We start from the raw sequence: 22,036 nt of genomic DNA on the forward strand, positions 1-22,036 counted from the left end.
TACTTCAGTGTCTACCCACCTACCACCTACCACCTACTCAGCCAGCTGACTTTACTTTAACAAGGGGTATCTGTGTCTAAAGTGCCATGCTCCCCAATGTGTGGGTACTTTGGTATGCACTAACTCCTGAAAATGACAATGTATTCACAGGTTACATGGAGGCAGCCATTGGTCAAAATTTGTTCCACATAACTTTGTTGTTTGGCAGGTTCAGTGTTTCCAAAAAAAAAGAAAGTGTTTATGCCTCTAGATGAAACATGTGACCTCCAGTTTCTGCCGCTCCACCTCTTCCTGGTGTTTGAGACTTGCATTACCTGTTTAGACTCCGAAGGCAGTAGAGTTTGTGATCTCTGCTTTACTTAAATTGGTTATTTCAAGGTCATTCTGTTCCTAAAAGAACAGCCTACATGTTAAACTTCTAAGATTGGTTTGGGGTTGCTCAGTATAACCTTTATTTTCAGCTTTAATTATTTAATTATTTAAAAGATTAATGATTGTGGGAAAACTTAAATATTTTACAGAGAAAGTTTGTTATAGGTTATAAAGTAATTAATTATTGGTATAATCAATAAATTTAGATTATCAGCTTATTTTTTCCCATTAAACATTATACAACTTCAGGATGAAATTAAATTATGGGTGGTATTCTCTAAGCTATTTTTGAACAATTAGAATTCATGTCAAAGGAAAGAGAAAGAAGGGTTTTCTGTTGTGATATATAGGTTAATAATGGATGGTTAGTAGAGGAATTTTCTGCCTAAAATTATGGTAAATTTCAAAGATATTTTCATGTTTTTACTTGAATTTGTATTTCTGGTCATTTTTATGAACAGCAAAGATAGAGTATTTCAGGTTAAAGATTAGAGGCTAAATTCAAAATCGTAGGGGAAAGATAATATAGGAAAGGAGGGTCAGTACTTCTTTTGAAGCATTTGGCAAGTCATCAAGGATGGCTAAAGAGGTGAGGTGGAACGTAGCAACAGCTTTGTGGAGAGGAGCTGAAAAACTCTTCTGATGCTCTTCCAAGTGAAGTCGGAGGTGGGGACCGTCCGTTTAGGGTGACAGCCACGTGAGGTGTCGAGGAATGGGGTAGGCTAAATAATGATCCTCTGGATATGTCCATGACTGATTTTTGGAACCTAATGATTGTTACCTTAAAAGGTAAAGGGAACTTTGTAGATGTGATTAGGTTAAGGGCCTTGAAATGAGATTGTCCTAGGTTGTTCTGGTAGGCCCAAAGGGATCTCACGGAGTTCTTACCAAAGGGTTGCAGGAGATTGGAGTCAGAGGAGAAGGCGGTGTGCGGACAGAGGCAGAGATGGGAGTGACACACTTTGAAGATGGGGGAGGCTACAGCCAAGGAATACCGGTGGTCATCAGAAGCTGAGAAAGGCAAGGAAGTGGATCCCCCCCCCGCCCCCCAGAACCTCCGAAAGGAACCAGCTCTGCAGTCATCCTGACCTTAACCCAGTGAAACTGATTTTAGTCTAGAACTCTTTAAGAGAATATAAAAGCTACTAAATTTTTGGTAATTTGTTTAGCAGCAGTAGGAAATTAATACAAGAGGGAAGTTTGGAATAACTCCTCTGCTGGGGTCAGCTATCTATAAACAAATGAATTATCTGTGGTTGTGAGAGGATAATTCAGGTGAGGTGGCACAACTTTCGTATAGTAGAGGCAGGCAGCAGAGTTTGTGTTTTTCCTGAAGGTACTTCGACATCTCAGAGAAGAATACTCAAAATAAGGGAAAGCCAGTGATAGACGTTGCCTAAGGGTGTGGGGGAGAATTCTGATTGCTAGTGGCATTAATGAAATGATCATGGACTGTTTTAATAAGTAGGCAAGTGAATCCTAAGGTTCTAGGAAATAGAAGTATTAGGTTTTAGGGATCAGTAGATCTGAAGATCCAGTGAGCATGAGGAGCGGGTTTGTCAAACTATAATAAAGTAAGGGGAAGTGGGAGGAAAATATCTTCAGTGCCAGAAATGTTTGATGTTTTCTAATGATGGGTTTCAGGATTTGCCTGTATCAATATGGGGGAGGGGGCAGGGAATCCTAGTAAGATGGGAGATGAAAATTAAGGCATCTGTAAGGACTTATGTCAGATTGGCCACTATTATGAATGTTAAAGTTACCGAAGGTAATAAATGTCAAGGAGTAGAGTTGTGAGAAATGTAAGTTACTTGCTGAAGCTACTAAGGATTTGTATGTCCCTGGAAGTCAGAAATAGGATGAGAATATGGAGATGGTGGAATTTGTGAGTTTGTATTTTTTTTTCTATAGATTTTGATGGTTTTCGGTTCAAGAAACATTTCTTTTTTCGAATGGCCTAGGTTACACATTTAGGGAAGTTTGAAAATAGCTGTATTCTGGATGAGCACAGATAGTTTGCTTAAGAATCTTGGCACTTTCTCTGCTTTCAAAATGATATCTTAGAAAATGGATCCAGTGGCTTTTGGGCTGTTAAGCATCACACCTGTTTAGTATTTTTAATGGCTGCTTTTGCAAGAGTGGTTTGTTCGAGACAGGCTTTCCGCATATGTTCTCTAGTTCCTGCGTTTGTGGCTGACAGTATAAGACCTTGACATCTTTATGGTTGGGTCAAAAGCCAAGCACTAGACCTTTATGTAAAATAAAACCAGGGCATCATCATAATACTTTAAAGGTTAAGAGTGTTGTACTTGACAATCAGGAATTCATTGCCTTCCATCTGAGTGTCTGTTTCAAACAAATTAATGGAACCACAAACACTGTTGTTAGTATGACCTGTGAACTGTTTGTGTGTGTGCACAGTGATGGTATAGCCAACAGTCCATGACATTGAGTTTAGGGAGGCAAGTATATATTAAGCACAAGGTGTAGGCCCTGTGGTACAGTCAGAGATAGAGCATGTATTTCTTGATGTAATAAAGGAAGTGAAACTTTCGTACATAAAGGGGAAACTCCCAATACTATATATATAGGAAATTTGGAGTAGTGTGGAAAATATTTAATGATGAATTAAGAGATAGTAAGCTTTAGTTCATACTTTGTCATTAATTTGCTATAGTCGTTTAACCTTTCTGGTTAAGACACTTGTTTCCTTATCTACAAGGAAAATAAAATTATTGGGTAAGAGCTTTGTTTCTTCTGGGAGTTACACACCCCTCGGAGAATGGTCAGAAATCATGGGTCCTCTCCTGGAAGATACATGTGTATGTATTCACCACACACACACCATTTTGTATGCAGTTTCAAGGATTGATGAGTTGGTTTCCTCAAACCTATCTATGGGATGTGGTTGGAAGTTGCATTGGTTAGATCATTTTAAATTTGGAGCTCTTTTCAGCCCTGAAGTTTTATACCATTTAAAACTGAAAGCGAAGGGGGAAACAGGAGCTGTGAGTAGGTTACTGTTAAGTTGATGAAATGTCTTAAGCAACTCTTAAGGTAGGTTTATAGAGCCTTGGTTGCCTATGAGTCTACCCAGTTCTACTATTCCTTATAATAGCAGATAGCAGTTCATAGCCTAAGCATATTAATTTATTTAATTCTCAGAGGTTTTTTTATTATAATCTGGGAAAGCAATAACATTTTTTATTTATTTGAAAAAGTAAAAATACTTTTCTGAATACATAACAAGAGATATCATTTACTACATGGCTGTATCCCTGTGCAAGATGTTTTAAATACTTGAACTTCCAGGTGAGTATTATATTCTCCATTTTGTGAATTGATAAACTGAAGTTAGATTAACAACTGGGATTAGAGAGGTTAACTTGCCACAATCACACAGTTACTACATAACTGGAATAGTGAATTTTTTTTATTCCAAAGCTCGCAGTCTTCACCTCAATGCAGAAAACTTACGTATATTGACTCTGCTTTAACAAAACTTATGAATATGATCATTTACCCTGATAAATTACATATGATAATTTACGCTGATTTGGACTAACATTGATTCACCTTTTGTGCTTATGAGGGTCAAGTCATTCATTCAGAAAGTATATAAGTCCGTATTATGTATCAAGCCCTTGTTCTAAAAAGCTGTGTTTTCTTTTTCCAAGTTCTTCTATCATTGGGAAATTTTATGATGTGGACATCTGTTTGGGCAGATAACCCTGTTTTCAGAGCCTGATTTAAGAACAGTGACTTTATCTCTGAGCCAACCAGAGACTTTCAACCTTTTTCATCTCATGGCACACATAAACTAATTAGTAAAATTCTGTGGCACACCAAAAAAGATTTGCCATTGTGACCAAAAATGTAGGTGTAATTTTGATTCCTTCACACTGGATGATTATTGTTGTGTTGGCTGTTGTCATTTTTTATTTGACACTCTAAGGGATAAGAGGTCAGTGCCCCTCAGGTACTTATTGCATGTTTTAAAAATCCCTGTGGCACAGCAGTGTGGTGTGGCATACTGGTACAGAGTTGCTGTTCTCAGTTATCAAAGCACGTTGGGGTCTTTTGTATTCTGTGTTTTTTATCAGTAACTTTAAGTCTGATATTAAAATACTCGTTTAAAAAATGGCTAGGACTTATGTTCCTAGTTGTCACCAGAAGTTATTTAAAACTAATATTGTGATCCTTAGAAACTCACCAAAAAAATCAGATGCTCTACACTAGCCCTACACCGATTTGAAAGTCCTCTTCTAATTTTCTAAAACATTTTTGTTGATGCATAACTTAACGTACACAAACTTTTTTGCCTTTTTTTTGTAATTTGTGGAAGTTTGTTATATATTCTGGATAGATGTTATTTTTCAGATAGATGTATTATGAAATACTATCTTCATTCTGGGCTTGTCCTCCTCTCTCTTAATGGTATCTTTGAAGAAAAGTTTTAAATTTCAGTTAATTCCAGTGTTTCAGTCTGCAAGTTACATAGTGTTGTACACATATCAGTTTGGTTGAATTTATTAACCATGTTCAAATCTTTCACATCTTAACTAAAAATATTTTTTGTCTGCTTGTTCTGTCAGCTAAGAAATGTTAAAATCTTTAAATTTGTAATATCATTTATTATAAATTTGGATTTATTTCTCATTTTAGTTTATATATTTGGAGTGACTATGAATTTGGAATAGTTTTACCTTTCTATTGAATTGCCTTGTTTTATGAAATATCTTTATCTCTAGTAATACTTCTTGCCTTAATTAAAAGTCTGCTCTGTATAATATTAACTGTATGAGCTTTCTTTTGATTAATGTTTGTGTGGCAAATTTCTTCCCATCTTTTCCTTTCCACCTTTCTGTGTCCTTATATTTAAGGTGTGTCACTTGTAAGCACCAAATAGTAACATGCCTTTTAACCCCATCATTTACAGTAATTTTCATTTACATTTAATGTAATTATTGGTACATTTGGTTTAAATTTGCCATCCCACTATCTTTTTTTATTTTAGTCTCACCTGTTCCTTATTGACTTTCCCGGCTTTCTTGCCTTCTTTAGTATCAAGTATATTTTATTGTCCCATTATCATCCTTCCCCATTAGCTGCTTTTTATATATTACTCTAAAATTATTTTAGTGGTTATCTTAGTGATTACAACATAGATCCTTGACTTGTGGTTTACTTTATATTAGTTTTGCTTTCAACTACTTCCTAGATAGTATGAGTTTTAGACTACTTTAGACTGCCTGTGTTTTTTTTCCTCTTGGTTTTCAGACATTTGATCCTGGGGTATTTTATTTTGGTGGGGGAACAAACCTGGTAATTTTACCAATACTGTATATGAAAAATGTGGAGACCTTGGATAATATTATCTTTAAAGGAAATGCAATTTTCTTTTGCAGGCAGGCACAGTATGGGCAGATCACTATAATTTAGTTGAAGTTAGCCTTTAGGCTTTGTTAGTAAGATTGGGCTGTTTTTAGTTTGCCTCTATTTCCAAGGCAGGTCTTTACTCAGGGAATAGACCTTCTGGGGTCTCAGCTAAAAGCCTGAGGTGCTTACCAGTTTGCTCTACACATTACTCTGCCTTGAATTGCAGCTTTTCTCTCCTTGCCTCTGCAAGTCAGCCAGCAGTCTCCATTCAGCTCCTTTCCCAGTGCTGCTGTTGGGTGGTTTGGTACCTCATCCACGCTTAGGTAATGTGTCAGTGAACATCTTGATCAAAATTGTTTGCAGAATTTCTGGTTCTTCTGATTTCTCTCCTCTTCCGTCTTTGGCCCCTTACAAGTCTTAGCTGCTTGATACTTTCTGTTTGGTCCCCTACTTCCAGTTCTCCAAAAACAACAAATGACCCAAGAGAACAAAAGGTAAATGTGGGGCTCCTCTCAGTATACTGGGCTTTTCTCCAGAATCTTGACCCCTCAAGTCCAGGCTGCCTTTGTTGCTCTTTGATGCTTTTAAATAGTTGGATTTAAAAAAGTTGTATAATACACATAACAAAATTTATCTTAACTATTTATTTTTAAGTGTACAGTTCAGTGATATTAAGTATATTCATACTGCCATGCAAACATCACCTCCAGCCATCTCCAGAACTTGGACCTTGCCAAACTAAAACTCTGTAGCCATTAAACAATAACTCCCCATTGCCCCTTCCCCTTAGCTCCTGGTCACCACCATTGTACTTCCTGTCTCTGCATTTGACCTCCAGTGTGACTTGACTCAGAGTTAATCTGTGTTATAGCATGTGTCAGAATTCCCTTCCTTTTTAAGGCTAATAATATTCCATTGTATGCATGTACCACATTTTGCTTATGCATTCATCTGTCAGTGGACACTTGAGTAGTCTTTACTCTTTGGTTAGTTTGAATAATGCTACTATGCACACAGATATATAACTATTTCTCTAAGACCTTGCTTTTCTCAGAACCTTCGATTTCTCTGTGTTCTCCCCAACGCTTGTTATTTTCTGTGGGTCTTTGCCTAAATAAATAACTACCAGTGACCACGGTAAGGACCAGGCAGGGAAGTGTAGACAAATGTGTAGTAATCCATAACTGCCCTTGTTTCATCAGTGGTGTTATTGCAAGTACTGAACTACTTGTATTGGAAGCACAGATTTTATAAAGAGCTCCCTTAGACTTTATAAAAAGACAAAGGACTATTGTATTTATGGCTGTACTGGCAAGTTTTGTAATTGAATGTGACCAATTCTAAAAGGTTAGTTTTAGAATTTGCTTCCCAAGTACCTATTTAGTTTCGTAAGAAAACATTATTCAGTGAGACACTAGATATGAGTGATACTGTGAAAGAATTTATAATTTCTTTCTTTCCTTGGGTGCCTCATTGGCTCCTGTTCCCAATAGCCATTTATTCCTACTTTGCTTCTCTGTGGCATAATGACAGTTGGTTAAAAATATTTGCTGAACCATTTCTTATAGGTAAATTAAGTAGTAAGAGTTGACTTCATTAACAGATTTTTTGCTTTATTTTGATTTGTTTTTAACACCAGTTTCTGAGTGGTGAAGCTGTATAGCCACTTACAAAGTCACTCCTTGACTTTGCACAGGTTTAGCTTTCATAAAATTTGTATTTTTACCTAGCACATCTTGACACCCCTAAAAATACTTTTGGCATGCTGAGTTTGATCTGTCATACATTAAATATTTAGGTGTCTTGATGGATTGGGTATCTTGGAGAAGCCATTAGTTAAGGGGGACAGACAAATCGTTTTTAGATGGTGGTAGTAGTAATACCTGCGGTCTTGTAGACTGATAACCTCTTGTCAGCTGAGACTGTGGAGAGTCCTAGGTTATGAGTAGGTATTTGCCACAGAGGTTTTACATGGACATCCGCTGGCTTAGGTCCTCTTTTTCTGTAGTAGGAGCGAGAAAGACTGCAACTCTCTCTGCTCAGCTCCTAGCGATCTGCCTGTCCTAGTCCATGTTTTTAAACAGGTGGTACTTTTACATTTTCTTTAATCTAACTTTTATAGTTGTTCTTGGCAGGGAAGTTGGTCTTAATAAAAGCTGTTCTATCAAGGATAGAAATGGAAATAAGTAGAATAAGATTGTGAGGTGGATGTTGCATTACAGATGAAGTGTTTCTAGGTTGGTTTATTGAGTTAATTGCACAGATGAAGTCAGATGCAAAAGCAGTCTGACTGTTTCCCAGTTCTGAAAACAGGAGTGATGAAATGATTCTGTCATTGATTACTCCCCGCCCCCTGGTCCATCTAGCTTGTGAAGGTTCCTGCACACTGCAGGTTAGCAACTCCTCCTGAGAGAGAATAAAAAATTTAGAGATTTAAAATGTAGTTTATCTCTGTGGAGATGAAGTCACCTCTCTTTAGTAAATCTGATGTTTGATTCAGACATTAGGCTTTCAAACATGTTTTTCAGAACATTTTATATTTAAAATGGCTGCATTTTGGCTTGAAAAGGCAGATAGAAGCATCCACCAACTTTCTGTCTTTGCTGAGCTGTCTTCAACAGATAAATGACTGGTGTTAGACTCATACAAACTACATTTTGGTTAAAAAGCCTGAGGTTAAAATATTATTTTTATGTTATGTTTAATATTTTTTTCTCTTGGGATGATTTTTTTCTTATCTGTATTTTGAGATTGTATTTTAACAAAGAGAGGTTCCTATTGGAAACTAGTATTACGAAAATACTATTGTGTCACCCATAGGCTGATTGTGTTAATAAGCAATACACATATTTAGCATTTTCATTTAGCAGATATTTTCATACTTCATGTGCACATCACAGGTTTATTGTTAAAGGTGTGCATGCACATCTGTTTAACATACGTGCACATGAACACGTGGGTATATGCATGTAGCTCTTACTTTGCTTGATGGTAATTAATCATACATACTAAACATATAATATAAATGACTCTTTAGTATTACTAATTTAAATAGCCACACTCAAGTTTGTGGGTTTTCCCTTCTCCATTTAGTATCCCTCTGGGATCTATAATCAAATTTCAGAGTTAATATTATACGCCATTTCACAATAATCATTACCTATACCTTGAGAATCTTACATTAACATTAAAAGACAAAGGTTTAGCTTTTAGACTACAACATTTGTATTTCCCTTCCCCACAGTTGTCTCTCGTGGACTTAAACATTCGAAGCTTGGCTCCAACACCAGCTGTCTCACAGCCAGCTAATGGTAGAGATGGAGATTATATGAAGAATTCCTGACTCTATGTCTCTTACTTTTATATTCAAAAATTTTTAATAACTGATATTTTCACTTTAGAGAAAATAGGTACTTTTCATGTTCCTCTCAGTTCTTTTACTCCTAAAAGTCTTATCCAAGAAAAATTGAAAGCATACGTACACAAATAGATTGTACCTAAATGTTCATAGCAACATTACTCATAGTAGACAACGGGAAACGGCTCAGAATACCCTTCAGCTGATGAATGAATAAACTAAAGGTGGTATATCCATACAGTGGAATACTAGTAAGCACTAATAAGGAATGAAATACGTATTACATTATTGAACCTTAACAACTTTATACTTAGTAAAAAGTCAGATACTGAAGATGACATGATTCCAATTATGAAATGTCTAGAAAAGAAAATTTGTAGAAAGAGAAAGCAAGGGTTCTGGGGTGGGGATTGACTGCAAATGGCTTGAAAGATTTTGGGCGGGGGGGTAGTGATAGAAATAGTCTAGGATTGGATTGTGGCAATTGTTATGCAACTATAGAAATTCCCTGTAAATTATTGAACTGTACTCTTAAATGAGGGAATTTTATAACATACACTAGGGCCTGAAGGTCATGAGTAGAAAGACTAGCTTCAGTATATGGAAAACAGAGAGCCATCAAAAAGAGAGAGAGAGTTGCTCAGTGGGAATCTTGGTATTTAGTGTCTTGTGAAGCTCAAGAACTTGTCAGAAAAATCATCAGTGGAAATTTTGAACTCACTAAAGTTGATATCAGGACTTGAAAAATGTGAGCACCAAAGGTGCTAATGAAAGAGCAAGTTTCCTTGTATCCATTTGTTATGTACTATTATGTGACATAAATAAAAGAAGATTGGGAGAAGGATGTCGCATGAAGAGAGTGTTACTCATAGAGAATTTAGTCAAAATTGATTGGAAGGTTGAGCAATATCATTTTAGTTGCATTGCTAATATGGTAGAACTTCTGTTCATGTTCATCTTGTAGCTTTGTTTGATATTGCTTGTAATGCCAGTGTTCCTTTTCAAAGTTCAAAGACCACAGTTTAAAATGGTTCTTGACTGTTTGGGGATTACAGATGCCTTTAAGAATCTAGTGAAAGATCTGTTTCCAAAGTACTTACGTATGAACAAACACAATTTTATAATTTTAGGAAGTTCACAGACCAGAGAGCTTCTGGTTAAAAACAGAAAGGAATTCTATTACTAATCCTTTTGTGAGTTCAGATCAGTAGTTTTATTTCAGTGTATTTTGGTGTAAATATGTATTTTGAAATAATGACCAAAATAGGACTTTGATAGCCAGTTCTGGATTACCTGAGCTTCATAAAGTGAGACACCTGTAATCACATTGGTAAGAACTTGAAAATAAGATGGCTAGTAGTAAGTAATCTGTTTAAAATGACAGTAACTGGAGGTGTTTTAATGCTGCTCTGCTATAAGCCTGAAAGCCTTTTAATATTTACCAGTATGCAATCAACTTAAATCATTTGGGTCTTACTTTTACTTCATAGAAAACTGTTTTCAAGTAGAGTATTTCACAGAGTAAGAACCATGTTGGGGCCTGGCGTGACTCTGGGGAGAAGGGAAGCTCTGCCCGTGTTGTTTGTTGTCCGCCTTTCTCTTCTGCTCTCTGCTTCCTCTCCTGGGCCCCTCTCGGGTGTGTGCTTGCTTTTTGCTCCTCTTTTCTTAGGGTAAATGAGCAATTACATACAGCCATTGTTCATTTCAAAACAATTGTAAATTGTAAAGTCCTACTTTTATATAATTTAGGGGCTAGTAGAAAATTCCATGTTGCTTAAGATAGCTTGAAGTGTTTCTCACCTGAAATGACTGCTTTTGGAATTGCGTTGCCTTTACTTTTGTAGCTCACAGTGAGTATTATGTCTTCAGTTGTGCTCATGTTTATATGATTTTCTGTTCCCTGCAGGACCGTGTATATGTACAACAAAATAATGTGGAGAATGTCTACAATTTAGGATTAATTATTTTTCGAGATCAAGTTGTACGTTATGGGTGTATTAGGGATCATCTACGACAAACGTTATTGGATATGATTGCAAGAGAGCGGAAAGGAGAAGTTGTAGACCGGTATTAATCATCTTTTTACTTGAGCTTTGGTTTTTAGCAGTTATATCCTGAGAATCCATTCGCTGTCAAAATTTTATTAAAATAAATAAAAGTTTGCCTAGCACATTATGAAAATTCTTGAAAGCCCATATCACAGTTAACAAAATTACGTAGATGTTGACTTTCAAGCATACTTCTCTTGTTAGAAGACGCCACCCTAAGCTTCCATTTGGTGTGCTTCTTTAAAGCAGATCAGCCATTAGTCTCCCCATTCGATTTTTCATGTATTTTTTATGCTGGCATTTTATCCCTTTCTTTCTTTTTCTTCTTTTCTAGCTGCTTGATAACATTGTTTTTCTTTTGTCTTTTTCTTTAAGGGCTTTTTTTTGACTAGCCTTCATTCTTAACATATTTAATGAAAATGTTGAGCATAGTCTAAAATGACTAAGAACTACTGTACCGTTCTGTCATATCCCTTCTCCCTTTCTAGCATGATTGGAGTGCCATTTTTGTGATGCCAGCTAGAGTGGCTTACACATACAAAACTGCTTTCTCTGCTTCTCTATTCAAAGCAGCTATTAAATGAAGACTTTTGCTAGTCTTTTTATTTCAGCTTTGGTGCTTGGTCAGGACTGCTTAAAAGCCACTTGATACAAAAATTTCTATGTCTAGCAACACAGCCTCCTTCCCTCCCTGCTTCCTAATAAGCAGCATTTTTATTCTCGCTGCTTTTAAATATACAAATATTGACACATTTTAAACATATTTCTGTAACATGCTTAAGTAATCACTACATGAGAACAACTTTAGATAAATACCTGTGCAGTCAAGATACACTTTCCAAATAAAATTACTTTAGAGCCTTATGGTATAAAGAAGCTGCTTCTGGGAGATTGGTCACTTTGATTTAAAAAACGCTCTGAAACTCTAGCTACTACTGTTGTGTTTTTTTTTTACATGAGTCTTTGATATAATTTGATTTTCAAATGGTTTCAACTTCTTTTGACAGAGGCGCAATAAGAAATGCTTGCCAGATGTTAATGATTTTAGGCCTTGAAGGACGATCCGTCTATGAAGAAGATTTTGAGGCTCCTTTTTTGGAAATGTCTGCAGAATTTTTTCAGGTAATCAGTGAAGATATAAATCGTGCTCTTTTAAGATGTTCTTAAAGTTACCGAATGTGGTTATTAATTTGAATATCTTGACCTTTTTTACTGAGGAGAGGAGTGTGCAAAAAATATGCTTCAGCATAACTACCCACATTCTCACATTTCAGTGAAGGAACTCATTGAAAATAAATGGAAGAGTTTGAACTTAAGACACATTGTCTTTTATCTTATAAAACATATAAACTTAGAAATAACTAACATTTTATTATATTTATATGTTGCAAATTATTTACCACAAGTTAATAGGCAGTGCATCACTGAAGAAGTCGCACTGTTCAGTAACTAGTAAAATAAATGTAGAAATACCCATGGTCCCATAGTGCGTATGTCTTAAAGACTGTTTATTGGGAAATTATAGGTCAGTAAGTACAACTGATGCAAATTTGTGGCAGTATATACAACCCAAACACCAACTGAAAAGACAGTATTTATAAAGTAATAGTAACCAGGGTTTATCAGGATGGTCTCACCAAGATTTTTGTTTGGTTAGTTCTTAGAAACTTGATATTTTCTAGGATTAAAACTACTTTTTGTTAGGGTAAGAAGTGTTAACTAAATTTGTACATAGTTCACATCAATGTATCTTTTACTATGTAATTCTTAGGTATGTTCATTAATCCTACTTTCAAATAGGTTTAAATCATTTGGGTTAACGTTGGTAATTTAGTAGAACTTCTGTAAGGCTAGTGTTAGCAGACAAGCTTAATACTTAAAAGCTCTATTTCTCCAACTTCAGTATATATACTCCTTTGAGACTGGGAGTAGGGTGGCAAGAGGATGTTGGTATGTAGCAGTACTCCAGCAAAACTCGGTGATGAACATGATGGATCTTTCTAGACATAATTTTACATTAAAACAGATCAAAGAAGAAGTTGTCACTCTCACTTGGAGTCAGGTGCTGTATTCTGGCATGTGTTTACTTCTGCTATTAGGAGTGCACTGGCTGGCAGTATTTAAAACACTGCTTAAGGATAGGGTATTCATTTGGTCTTGGGTAAGTGATTGCTTTTAAAGGATATATATAACTCAGACTATATGAACATGTGTAATAAACAAATATTAATAATGCTTATGATACTTAATTTGGTTTGTGATAAATACTACAGAAACCTAGTTAAAAGCAGAAACACATTTTGGTTTTATGTTTTTAAAGAATCATGCTTCTCATTTGCAGATGGAAAGCCAGAAATTTTTAGCAGAAAACAGTGCTTCAGTATATATAAAGAAAGTGGAAGCTAGGATTAATGAAGAAATAGAACGAGTGATGCACTGCCTTGACAAATCAACCGAAGAGCCGATTGTAAAGGTGGTTGAGAGGGAACTCATTTCCAAGCACATGAAAACTATAGTAGAAATGGAGAATTCTGGGCTAGTACATATGTTAAAAAATGGAAAGACAGAAGGTAAGTCTTAGCAGTTGAAAAATAGTTAAATTCTTATAGTTCTACCAGTTATTCAGTAATTTTTTAAATTTTCCTATAATTAAAATAGGTTACAATGCCAGTTTTCAAGAAGTTGTGTATGTATAGCATTAGTTTGTTATTTGTTACTTTGATAGGATTTAATAGTAAAACTTTATAATAATGAGGATTTTAGATGTTTCTGGTGAATCAAATGGCTTTTTTTTTTTTTGTCTGTCTTTCATCTTAAGTCTCCTCAGTTTGTGTTTTTCTTAACCCAGAAGCTAAATCTAATATTGGTGAGGCCAGAGAGCTTCTCATCTATTCCTGAACTTTGGTGTTACATATACGAAAGGGTTTGGACTCTGTTCCCATATAATGTCCTGTAGTTTTTGTGATTCTTTTAAAATCTGAAGTTCCAGATTTACAATGTTTGTAGGCTGTATTGTTGGAGTCAATTTTGATAAAGGTTCCAAAAAGGCAAAAATGGGTGTCTTTTGTATTGATGTATTTAGATAAATTAGTAAACTGGTTTGGGGGACTTTGAAGTTACAGACTGAAAACAGAGAAAGGAGAATTGCATAAAAGTAAACATTTTGAGATAACTGTAGCATTCATTTCTTTTGGCTATTTACCTTTATTTTCCTGAAAACATATTTTGTGACAAGTACCCTAGAAAAAATAAGTAAACAGTCATGTTACCCTTATTCTTAATTTCTGAACCTTTGCTTTAAAACTGAGTTTATAAATAAATCGCTGGTATGATATTAAAAAATAAACATGGTACTTTTCTATTTTCCTGCTCGTTGGATGAAGTCTTATTGATATTTTAGCCATTTATTTCTTATAGAAGAAATATGTATTGCCTGTTTGGGGTAATGACCTAGGAAGGGAATGAAAAGAAGAAAATTTAAGTGAATAATTTTCAAGAGAGGAGAATAGAAGAGAATGGAAAAGAAAGATGATGAGAAGAGAGGTTGTTCCATGCTTCCTCTCAGGGAACCCTTGCTGTGTGTTCTGAAATGGTTACATATTTCTACACATGCGATAAGTTCCTGAAGAGTTGTACTTTATTGTTGCCATTAAACCCCCCAAAGTTAACTTTTTTAAAAGGCCCTTCTGGTAAACCATTTTTGTAAAAGCAAAAATGCTTAAAATTATTTTTGCTTTATAGAAACAAAAACATTTTTAAGTATGTTTGCCATGTTTTCTAAAATAAGCTGCTCCTAAAGGTCTTAGTCAGGGATTAGCACACTTTTTCTTATAAAGGGACAGATAGTAAATATTTAGGTGTGTGAGCCATATATGATAGTTAGTACACTACTCCTCTATGCTCTGTATTGAGAAAGTAGACAATACCACAAAAGAATAAGCTTGACTATATTTCTGTAAACTTGCATTTGATTTTCTTTTCAACCACTTAAAAATGTGAAAACCATTTTTAGTCCCAAAGATGTACAAAAAAGACAGTGGGCTCTATTTGTATTTGGCCTATAGACTGCAGTTTGGCCCTTGATCTAAAGGGTCCCTGGCAGATTGGGACATTATGAAAAGTGTTTTCCTCTACTTAAACAGAATGAGAATCAGCCAGCTTTCCAGTGTACTGTTTAGCCATTGAGTCAATTCTTTCTTACATACCTTGAAGGTGTGGGAGGGGGAAGATTCAATGGGCTGAAGGTTAGGGGCTATAAAATGTTTGATGGAGAGAGGTGGTTAGTGGTGCCTGAATTACATTATTTCTGTAACCTGCATGGAGACTTGGGTTAATGACATTAAGTATGCCTTATACACAGCAAGTGCTCAATAAGTACATAAATGAAGAAATACCACAGTAGCTACTCACCATAGTTCTCTATTTAGCACTTAATGTTTTCAGCAAGTAAGCAACTTCTGTGGTTCAAAATTAAATTGTAAAATCCTGGCTTCAGTTTCCTGACTTTCTACTAGAAAACTAATTGTGAAATGTCTTAATTTTGCTAGGCTCTGCTCTTGAGCATTATGTCAAGAATAGGTCAGGGGCACAGCTTCACCATTATGAAGCCAAATGTCTCATAAATCAGAAAGTGAAAACAGTTTTCCCACCATGAATGGAGAATGAACTGGATTGATTATCAGATGCAGATAGTACTGTGAAGTTAAGTTCAAATGGTATCTTGTTTTATTGTTTTATTGTATACAGAAATAATGATATTTAATTTTGGAATGCCAAGTATTTTTTATTTTCTCACTCATATCCTCCACTACACCATACATTTATATTAAGTGAAAGCCAATGAAATTGTAGTAATTTACCTACAGTTCAATATATAGCATATAATTCAGGAAAACTGTAATGAAGTAGAAACAAAATAGATATGTTGAAAACCATTTTGTTAAGAGGTATTTGATATGCCAGATTTACTGGGGTATACGAGGTCTGTCCGGAAAAAGTCCAACCACTGTTAATGTAACTAGAATGGTTTGTGAGACATGAGTGTAACCTGGCAGCCAAGGCGAGTGGACTGGAATGCACATGCAGAACAATGATGACTTCACAACTACTAGTCAATGGGGGTGGTAGACACCATGGAGTGAGCATGTGTACTGTGTGGCCATCCCATTCAAAATGACTGAGTGAGTAGAGCAACAAATCTGCATTAAGCTTGAACAATCCTCTGCGGAAACTGTTTGGATGATTCAGAAGGCCACAGCTATGGGCACCTGGTGATTGACAGCTTCATCATGACAACATTCCTGCTCTTGCATCACATCTCGTGCAGAGTTGTTTGGCGAAATATCAGATCACCCAGGTGACTCATCCCCCCTCCAGCCCAGATTTGGTGCCCTGTGGCTTTTGGCTTTTCTGAAAACTAAAATCACCTTTGAAAAAGGAAGAGATTTCAGACCATCAATATTCAAGAAAATATGACAAAGCATCTGATACAGCAGTTGGGAGAACTGTGTGAGGTCCCAAGGAGCCTACTTTGAAGAGTACTGAGGCATCATTGCCCTGTGTACAGTTCTTCTTGTACCTTCAATAAATGTCTCTATTTTTCATGTTACATTGCTGGATACTTTCTGGGCAGACCTTGTATGTCTATATTGTTAAATTTGTAATACCTGTTTTTAACATGGGAAATTTGGTTTTATATTAAATGTGAGAAAACTATAAGCTTTGTTGTATGTAGATTACTTTGGACATGCATTATTGATGGAAACTTATTTTTAAATAAAATTTGCTTCTGTGAGTTACTGAATAATTTTAGGAGCCCTTTTTGTAAAACTTTTAAGTATTTTTAAAATACATACGTCAGTTTTAGGATTTAAGTTGATCTTGTAAATGTATACCAGACTAGTAAATTACAGCTTGTTTGCCAAATATGAGCCTCCACCAGTTTGGTTGGGAAAATTTTTTTTTAAAGAACACTTTCATTATATATAAAATTATATAAATTTTAGATTTAATAAAGTTTTATTGAAACAGCCATGCCCATTTACTTATGTATTGCCTATGGCTTCTTGCTTGCACACTGGCAAAATTGAATAGCAACAGAGACCATGTGTGGTTCATAGATCTGCAGTATTTATTACGTGGTACTTTACAGAAAAGATTTACCAGCCTCTGATCTAGAAACTGTTCTTTTAACTCCATTTTTAAAGTTCTTGATTATAAAGCTTTTTTATATCATCATAAAGTTCTGACACTATAGTCTCCCTGTAAGTTCTTATTTCAAAGAAGCCCTAGATATGGAAAAGCATTATTTCAGCTCCACATTTTAATCTTGTGAAAATGATGTAAAAAGTAGACAGAGTCTAAAGTGTTCATTCTAAATAAAAGCAAGATAGCGAGATAGACCAATTTTTAAAGTACAGATACTGGCTACTGGCTCTAAGAGATCACCTGGGGAAGTCTTAGAGATTGCACTGAGGAAAATATTGAAGAATAGGAATTGATGCTATAAATTTCATTTAAACTTTCCCATGATGTGTAATGAAGTAAATCCTAGTATACTTTGTTTTCATGGTTGTTGTTTAAACTTTTGAGATGGCATGCTTAAAAATATCTATAAGACCAGATGTTTTTTTAAATAACTGTAGGACCAAATATTTTTAATTGGTTTTAATTAACATTGACTACAAATTACACCATAATTAAAGTTATCCTTTTGATACATAGTTTCTAGTAATATTAGGTTCTAGATTAGAATTATATAGGATCAATTATGCAGAAACTCAAAATTTCAGTTTTCATTTTTTGTGGCTTTGTTACGCGCTTTGGGCATCTCTTCATGTAAACTAAAATTGCTGAGACATTTTACTGATGCTTTCAGAGTGTTTCACCTAAAACATGTATTTTATAAATTGCAATAATAACCATTAATTATCCTGTTTTTTTTCTTTTTTGGTATTTTGCTGGGGGTTTTTTAGTAGTTTTTCATGTCAGCAAATGATTATAATGGAGAATTCAGTTTTAAGTATCACAAATTAGCATGAACAGATTCATATTTTTTCTTAATCTTTAATGTAGCCGATTTTTGTGTTCTTTCTGATTGCAGACCTTGCTTGCATGTACAAGTTATTTAGTCGTGTGCCAAATGGTTTGAAAACAATGTGTGAGTGTATGAGTTCCTATTTGAGGGAACAAGGTAAAGCCCTAGTTTCTGAGGAGGGCGAAGGAAAGAATCCCGTTGACTATATCCAGGTAAGTAAATATGGAAGATTCTCTCTAAGTTTATGATAAAGGAATATTGGCACATGCTACAAAGGTCACTTTTACTATGTTATGTATTATGTATTTTTTACTTCATTTTCCCAGTGGTAGACTTAAATATTTTAGAACTTTGCAAAATATGTATATATCCGGGAGCCAGACTAAGCTGCTGCTTCTCATTTATATTCTGTCTGGCAAAGACCTTGTTTAAATAGTCTTAAGAGTGGAAGCTGTTGTTTCACTTTTTTAGATGCCTACCTATTCATATACTTTAGTGTGTTAAAAAAATGTGTTACTTTTTGTGTCAAAATGTTTTGCATTCAAGCAATAGTATGAATAAATTATGCTCCAAGTTTTTTGTGTTTTAATATAAATAATGGGCTTTTGAGGTACATTTTTAAAGCTAATTTTCTCAGATTTGCCCATTTAATAAAGACAGATGATCAGGAGTAACAAGTGAGGAGGCTCTTTGATTCATTGCCTGCAATACATAAGTGGAAGATACAATACTTCTCTCATCACTGACATTTCTAATAGACTTAGATGTAGGCTTAAAAATTTAATACTGAATACACACATATTACCAGTGAAGTTAAACTTAGCATGCATGTTCATATGTGTATTGTTTCTAGAAAAATAATGTGTCTTGACTTTCTGTGTTTTTATTTGGAAGGGCTTATTGGATCTGAAGAGTAGATTTGATCGCTTCCTCCAAGAATCATTTAATAATGACCGGCTCTTTAAACAAACTATTGCTGGTGACTTTGAGTACTTTCTCAACCTCAACTCCAGGTCCCCTGAATACCTCTCATTATTTATTGATGATAAGTTGAAAAAGGGAGTCAAAGGGGTAAGTATAATATATTTGAAAATACATTAAATTTTACTTGTAGGTAGAAGATTGTGTGTAAACTTAAGAAATCAAGTATAAAATTAGGAAATTTTGTAGATATAAAAATAAGCATAGCCCTTTGCTGTACTTAGATGTGTGCTGTGGTTTTTGTGAAGGATTGTTTAAGGTATTTGAAATGGTCAGAGGTACTTTGACATTTCACTTAATGTGTAAAAACCAACAGCTAACACAGCCTTGGTTCTTAAAGTCTTTAGACTGTGAGGGTTAGATCAGCTCTGGAGATAATAAACTAAAAAACAGTTATCTACAGCACAAAATGTTGTTGCCGTCATCTGGTTTGGCGGTTTATGAATCAAATAATACTTAGATGTCAGGAATTTGAAGGCGTAGATAGAATATCAGAAAATAGTTTGAAAACATATACTGAAGCTCAGTTTCAATCCTTTATTTTATATCTGGGATCTTGGAAGCTAACTGTAGCATAGAAAATCAAATTAAACATACTGTGACCACACACAAATTGGTCTTTTTGACTTCATCTTGGAATTTGTGAGACAAAAGGGGGGAAAGCAACAAATGGCCACAGGTTTTACAGGCTCCTATAACAGAAACAAGCAAAAGGAAGATCAAGAACACAATAAAAAAGACACATTTGTTTAATCTTCCATATTTTTAATATAAACTTAATATAATGTGCCACACTATCATTTTTCCCTTACTTAAAATATAAAGGAAAGGGGGCCTTTTTACTCTTTAAATTCTAACAAATTATAACCGTTCTGTTTGCACAATTTAGATTTTGAATGAGCTAACATGAAAATATCTTGTCTTTTGACTTTGTATATTCCTGCCTAAGTTACGCAAAGGCATCACAAAATGTTCTTTTTTGCCATTACCATTTTATTTCACCTGTTCTTTGTCGTCCTTTAATCTAGCCATGTATCATTTCAGTGGTAGCCCTCTAGGGCATGGAACTGTACTTCAGCCCCTGCTTAACGCTGCACTAGAATAGGATGTAAGAGTTGTGTGCTGCTGCTGTGTGGAGTAGGGGGCGCTTTCTCGAATGAAATCACTCCTTCTGACATGGCTCACCTCGATATTCATGTTCATTGTCACAGTGTTGTTTTTAAACTGTTGAGCAGCAGTGCTATTTTTGTATAACTAAAATTTTGGGATTACTAAATAGCTTTTTAATTGATTTTTCAGCTAACAGAACAAGAAGTAGAAACGATATTGGATAAAGCAATGGTCCTTTTTAGGTTTATGCAAGAAAAAGATGTATTTGAACGCTATTATAAACAACATTTGGCAAGGAGACTTCTCACAAATAAAAGTGTTTCTGATGACTCTGAAAAAAATATGATTTCTAAGTTAAAGGTAAGGTGTGTATAAGATGCAGTGATGTGCACTTAACGTTTATCACTTGATTAAATGCCAACAACATCTGATTAGAAAATAATTAATTTAAAATACCTGGTTTATAAATTAATAAAGCTAGGATTTTTTTGTGCAGGCTATCCTTACATTTGTTCAAGTTCTCAGACATTCAGAGTTTGCTGGAATTGATTTTGGTGTGGCAGGGTACATTTATGGAGATCTGGGTCTGATTAGTACAAAGGAAACAGTAAAGGGAATATTGCTGTGGAGTTCTGTCACAAAGGTGTGGCCCGTAGACTACCTGTTCCTGTATCACTTGAGGTGCTTGTTAAAAACACAGAGTTCTGGACCCTGGCTTCAGTGAGGTTGTTGGAATCTCTGAACGTCTCGAGACCTGAAATCTGCATTTTAAAATCTTTGGTTATTTTTAAACACACTGAAGTTGGGTACCTGTAGTCATAGAGCAACTATTGGGAAGATTTAGAAATGGCGTCAGTAACATGGACTGGCTTATTTCATTGTGTGTGTTCTCATAGAAAAACCAGTCATTTATTTGTGTCTATTTGTGGGTTTCCTCCCCAGACTGAATGTGGATGTCAGTTCACATCAAAACTGGAAGGAATGTTTAGGGATATGAGCATCTCAAACACAACCATGGATGAATTCAGGCAACATCTACAGGCAACTGGGGTAAAATTCTCTAATTTCTACTTAAATGTGTATGTTTCAATATGAAGTTTTTTGTAACAGGCATTTTTATCTATAAATCAACTGAACGGGTATCGTTTTTTAAAATGTTATTGTCAACATGTGTTGTCTGAAACAACATATATTGTCTAAAAATTATTTTTCTCCATACAACCTCCTTTTCTAACTATTAATGTTAATTTTTTTTATTCTTCTAAAACTTAGTTTATCCTCCCCACTTAAAGGAATGTGCTGAAAATCTGATAAATAGCATGATTCTGCTATTATAGTCACTATAGACTGCGGAAAGAATACTGAGCTTAGGCAGGCTTACTGAGTTACAGTTCTCGCCCTTTCACTTTACACCAGCATTGTGCTGTGTCTCTGTCACTTCATATTTAATTGATACTAGATGGGCCTGACATTCCCAGGATCGGCTGGGGATAAGCTGAACACTGACAGTAGTGTGCTGTGAGTGTGGTTTGTACTCCGACTCCCAGAGTAGGGATGAGCTGTGACCTGTATGGCTTTGGAATCCAGTGGGGGTTTGTGAGGACTTAATAAAGTTCTGACTTTTTTAAACTGTTTTTTAACTTTTCCTTAAGTTTAGAGAGCTACACAGTTTTTCTTCAAAAGTTTTCTCTATCTAGTGACTTTGTATCACTTGGTAATTAAGACATGTCACAATCATTTTTAAAAATTAGA

At 35.2% G+C, this 22,036-nt stretch overlaps 1 protein-coding gene across 3 annotated transcripts in view; it reads left to right on the forward strand.

Annotated features, from left to right (window-relative positions):
* CUL3 (cullin 3) overlaps window positions 1-22,036 on the forward strand; it is an 86,886-nt gene that overhangs the window by 44,237 nt on the left and 20,613 nt on the right. For all 3 annotated transcript variants that reach the window (XM_028511056.2, XM_028511057.2, XM_036022790.1), the window contains 7 exons: window positions 11,016-11,176; window positions 12,165-12,279; window positions 13,499-13,727; window positions 18,260-18,405; window positions 19,088-19,264; window positions 20,474-20,644; window positions 21,227-21,334. In XM_028511056.2, the coding sequence (XP_028366857.1) occupies window positions 11,016-11,176; window positions 12,165-12,279; window positions 13,499-13,727; window positions 18,260-18,405; window positions 19,088-19,264; window positions 20,474-20,644; window positions 21,227-21,334 (1,107 nt within the window). The remainder of the gene's footprint in view (window positions 1-11,015; window positions 11,177-12,164; window positions 12,280-13,498; window positions 13,728-18,259; window positions 18,406-19,087; window positions 19,265-20,473; window positions 20,645-21,226; window positions 21,335-22,036) is intronic.

Source organism: Phyllostomus discolor, chromosome 4, assembly GCF_004126475.2.
Source record: "Phyllostomus discolor isolate MPI-MPIP mPhyDis1 chromosome 4, mPhyDis1.pri.v3, whole genome shotgun sequence".
NCBI classification, from domain to species: Eukaryota; Metazoa; Chordata; class Mammalia; order Chiroptera; family Phyllostomidae; genus Phyllostomus; species Phyllostomus discolor.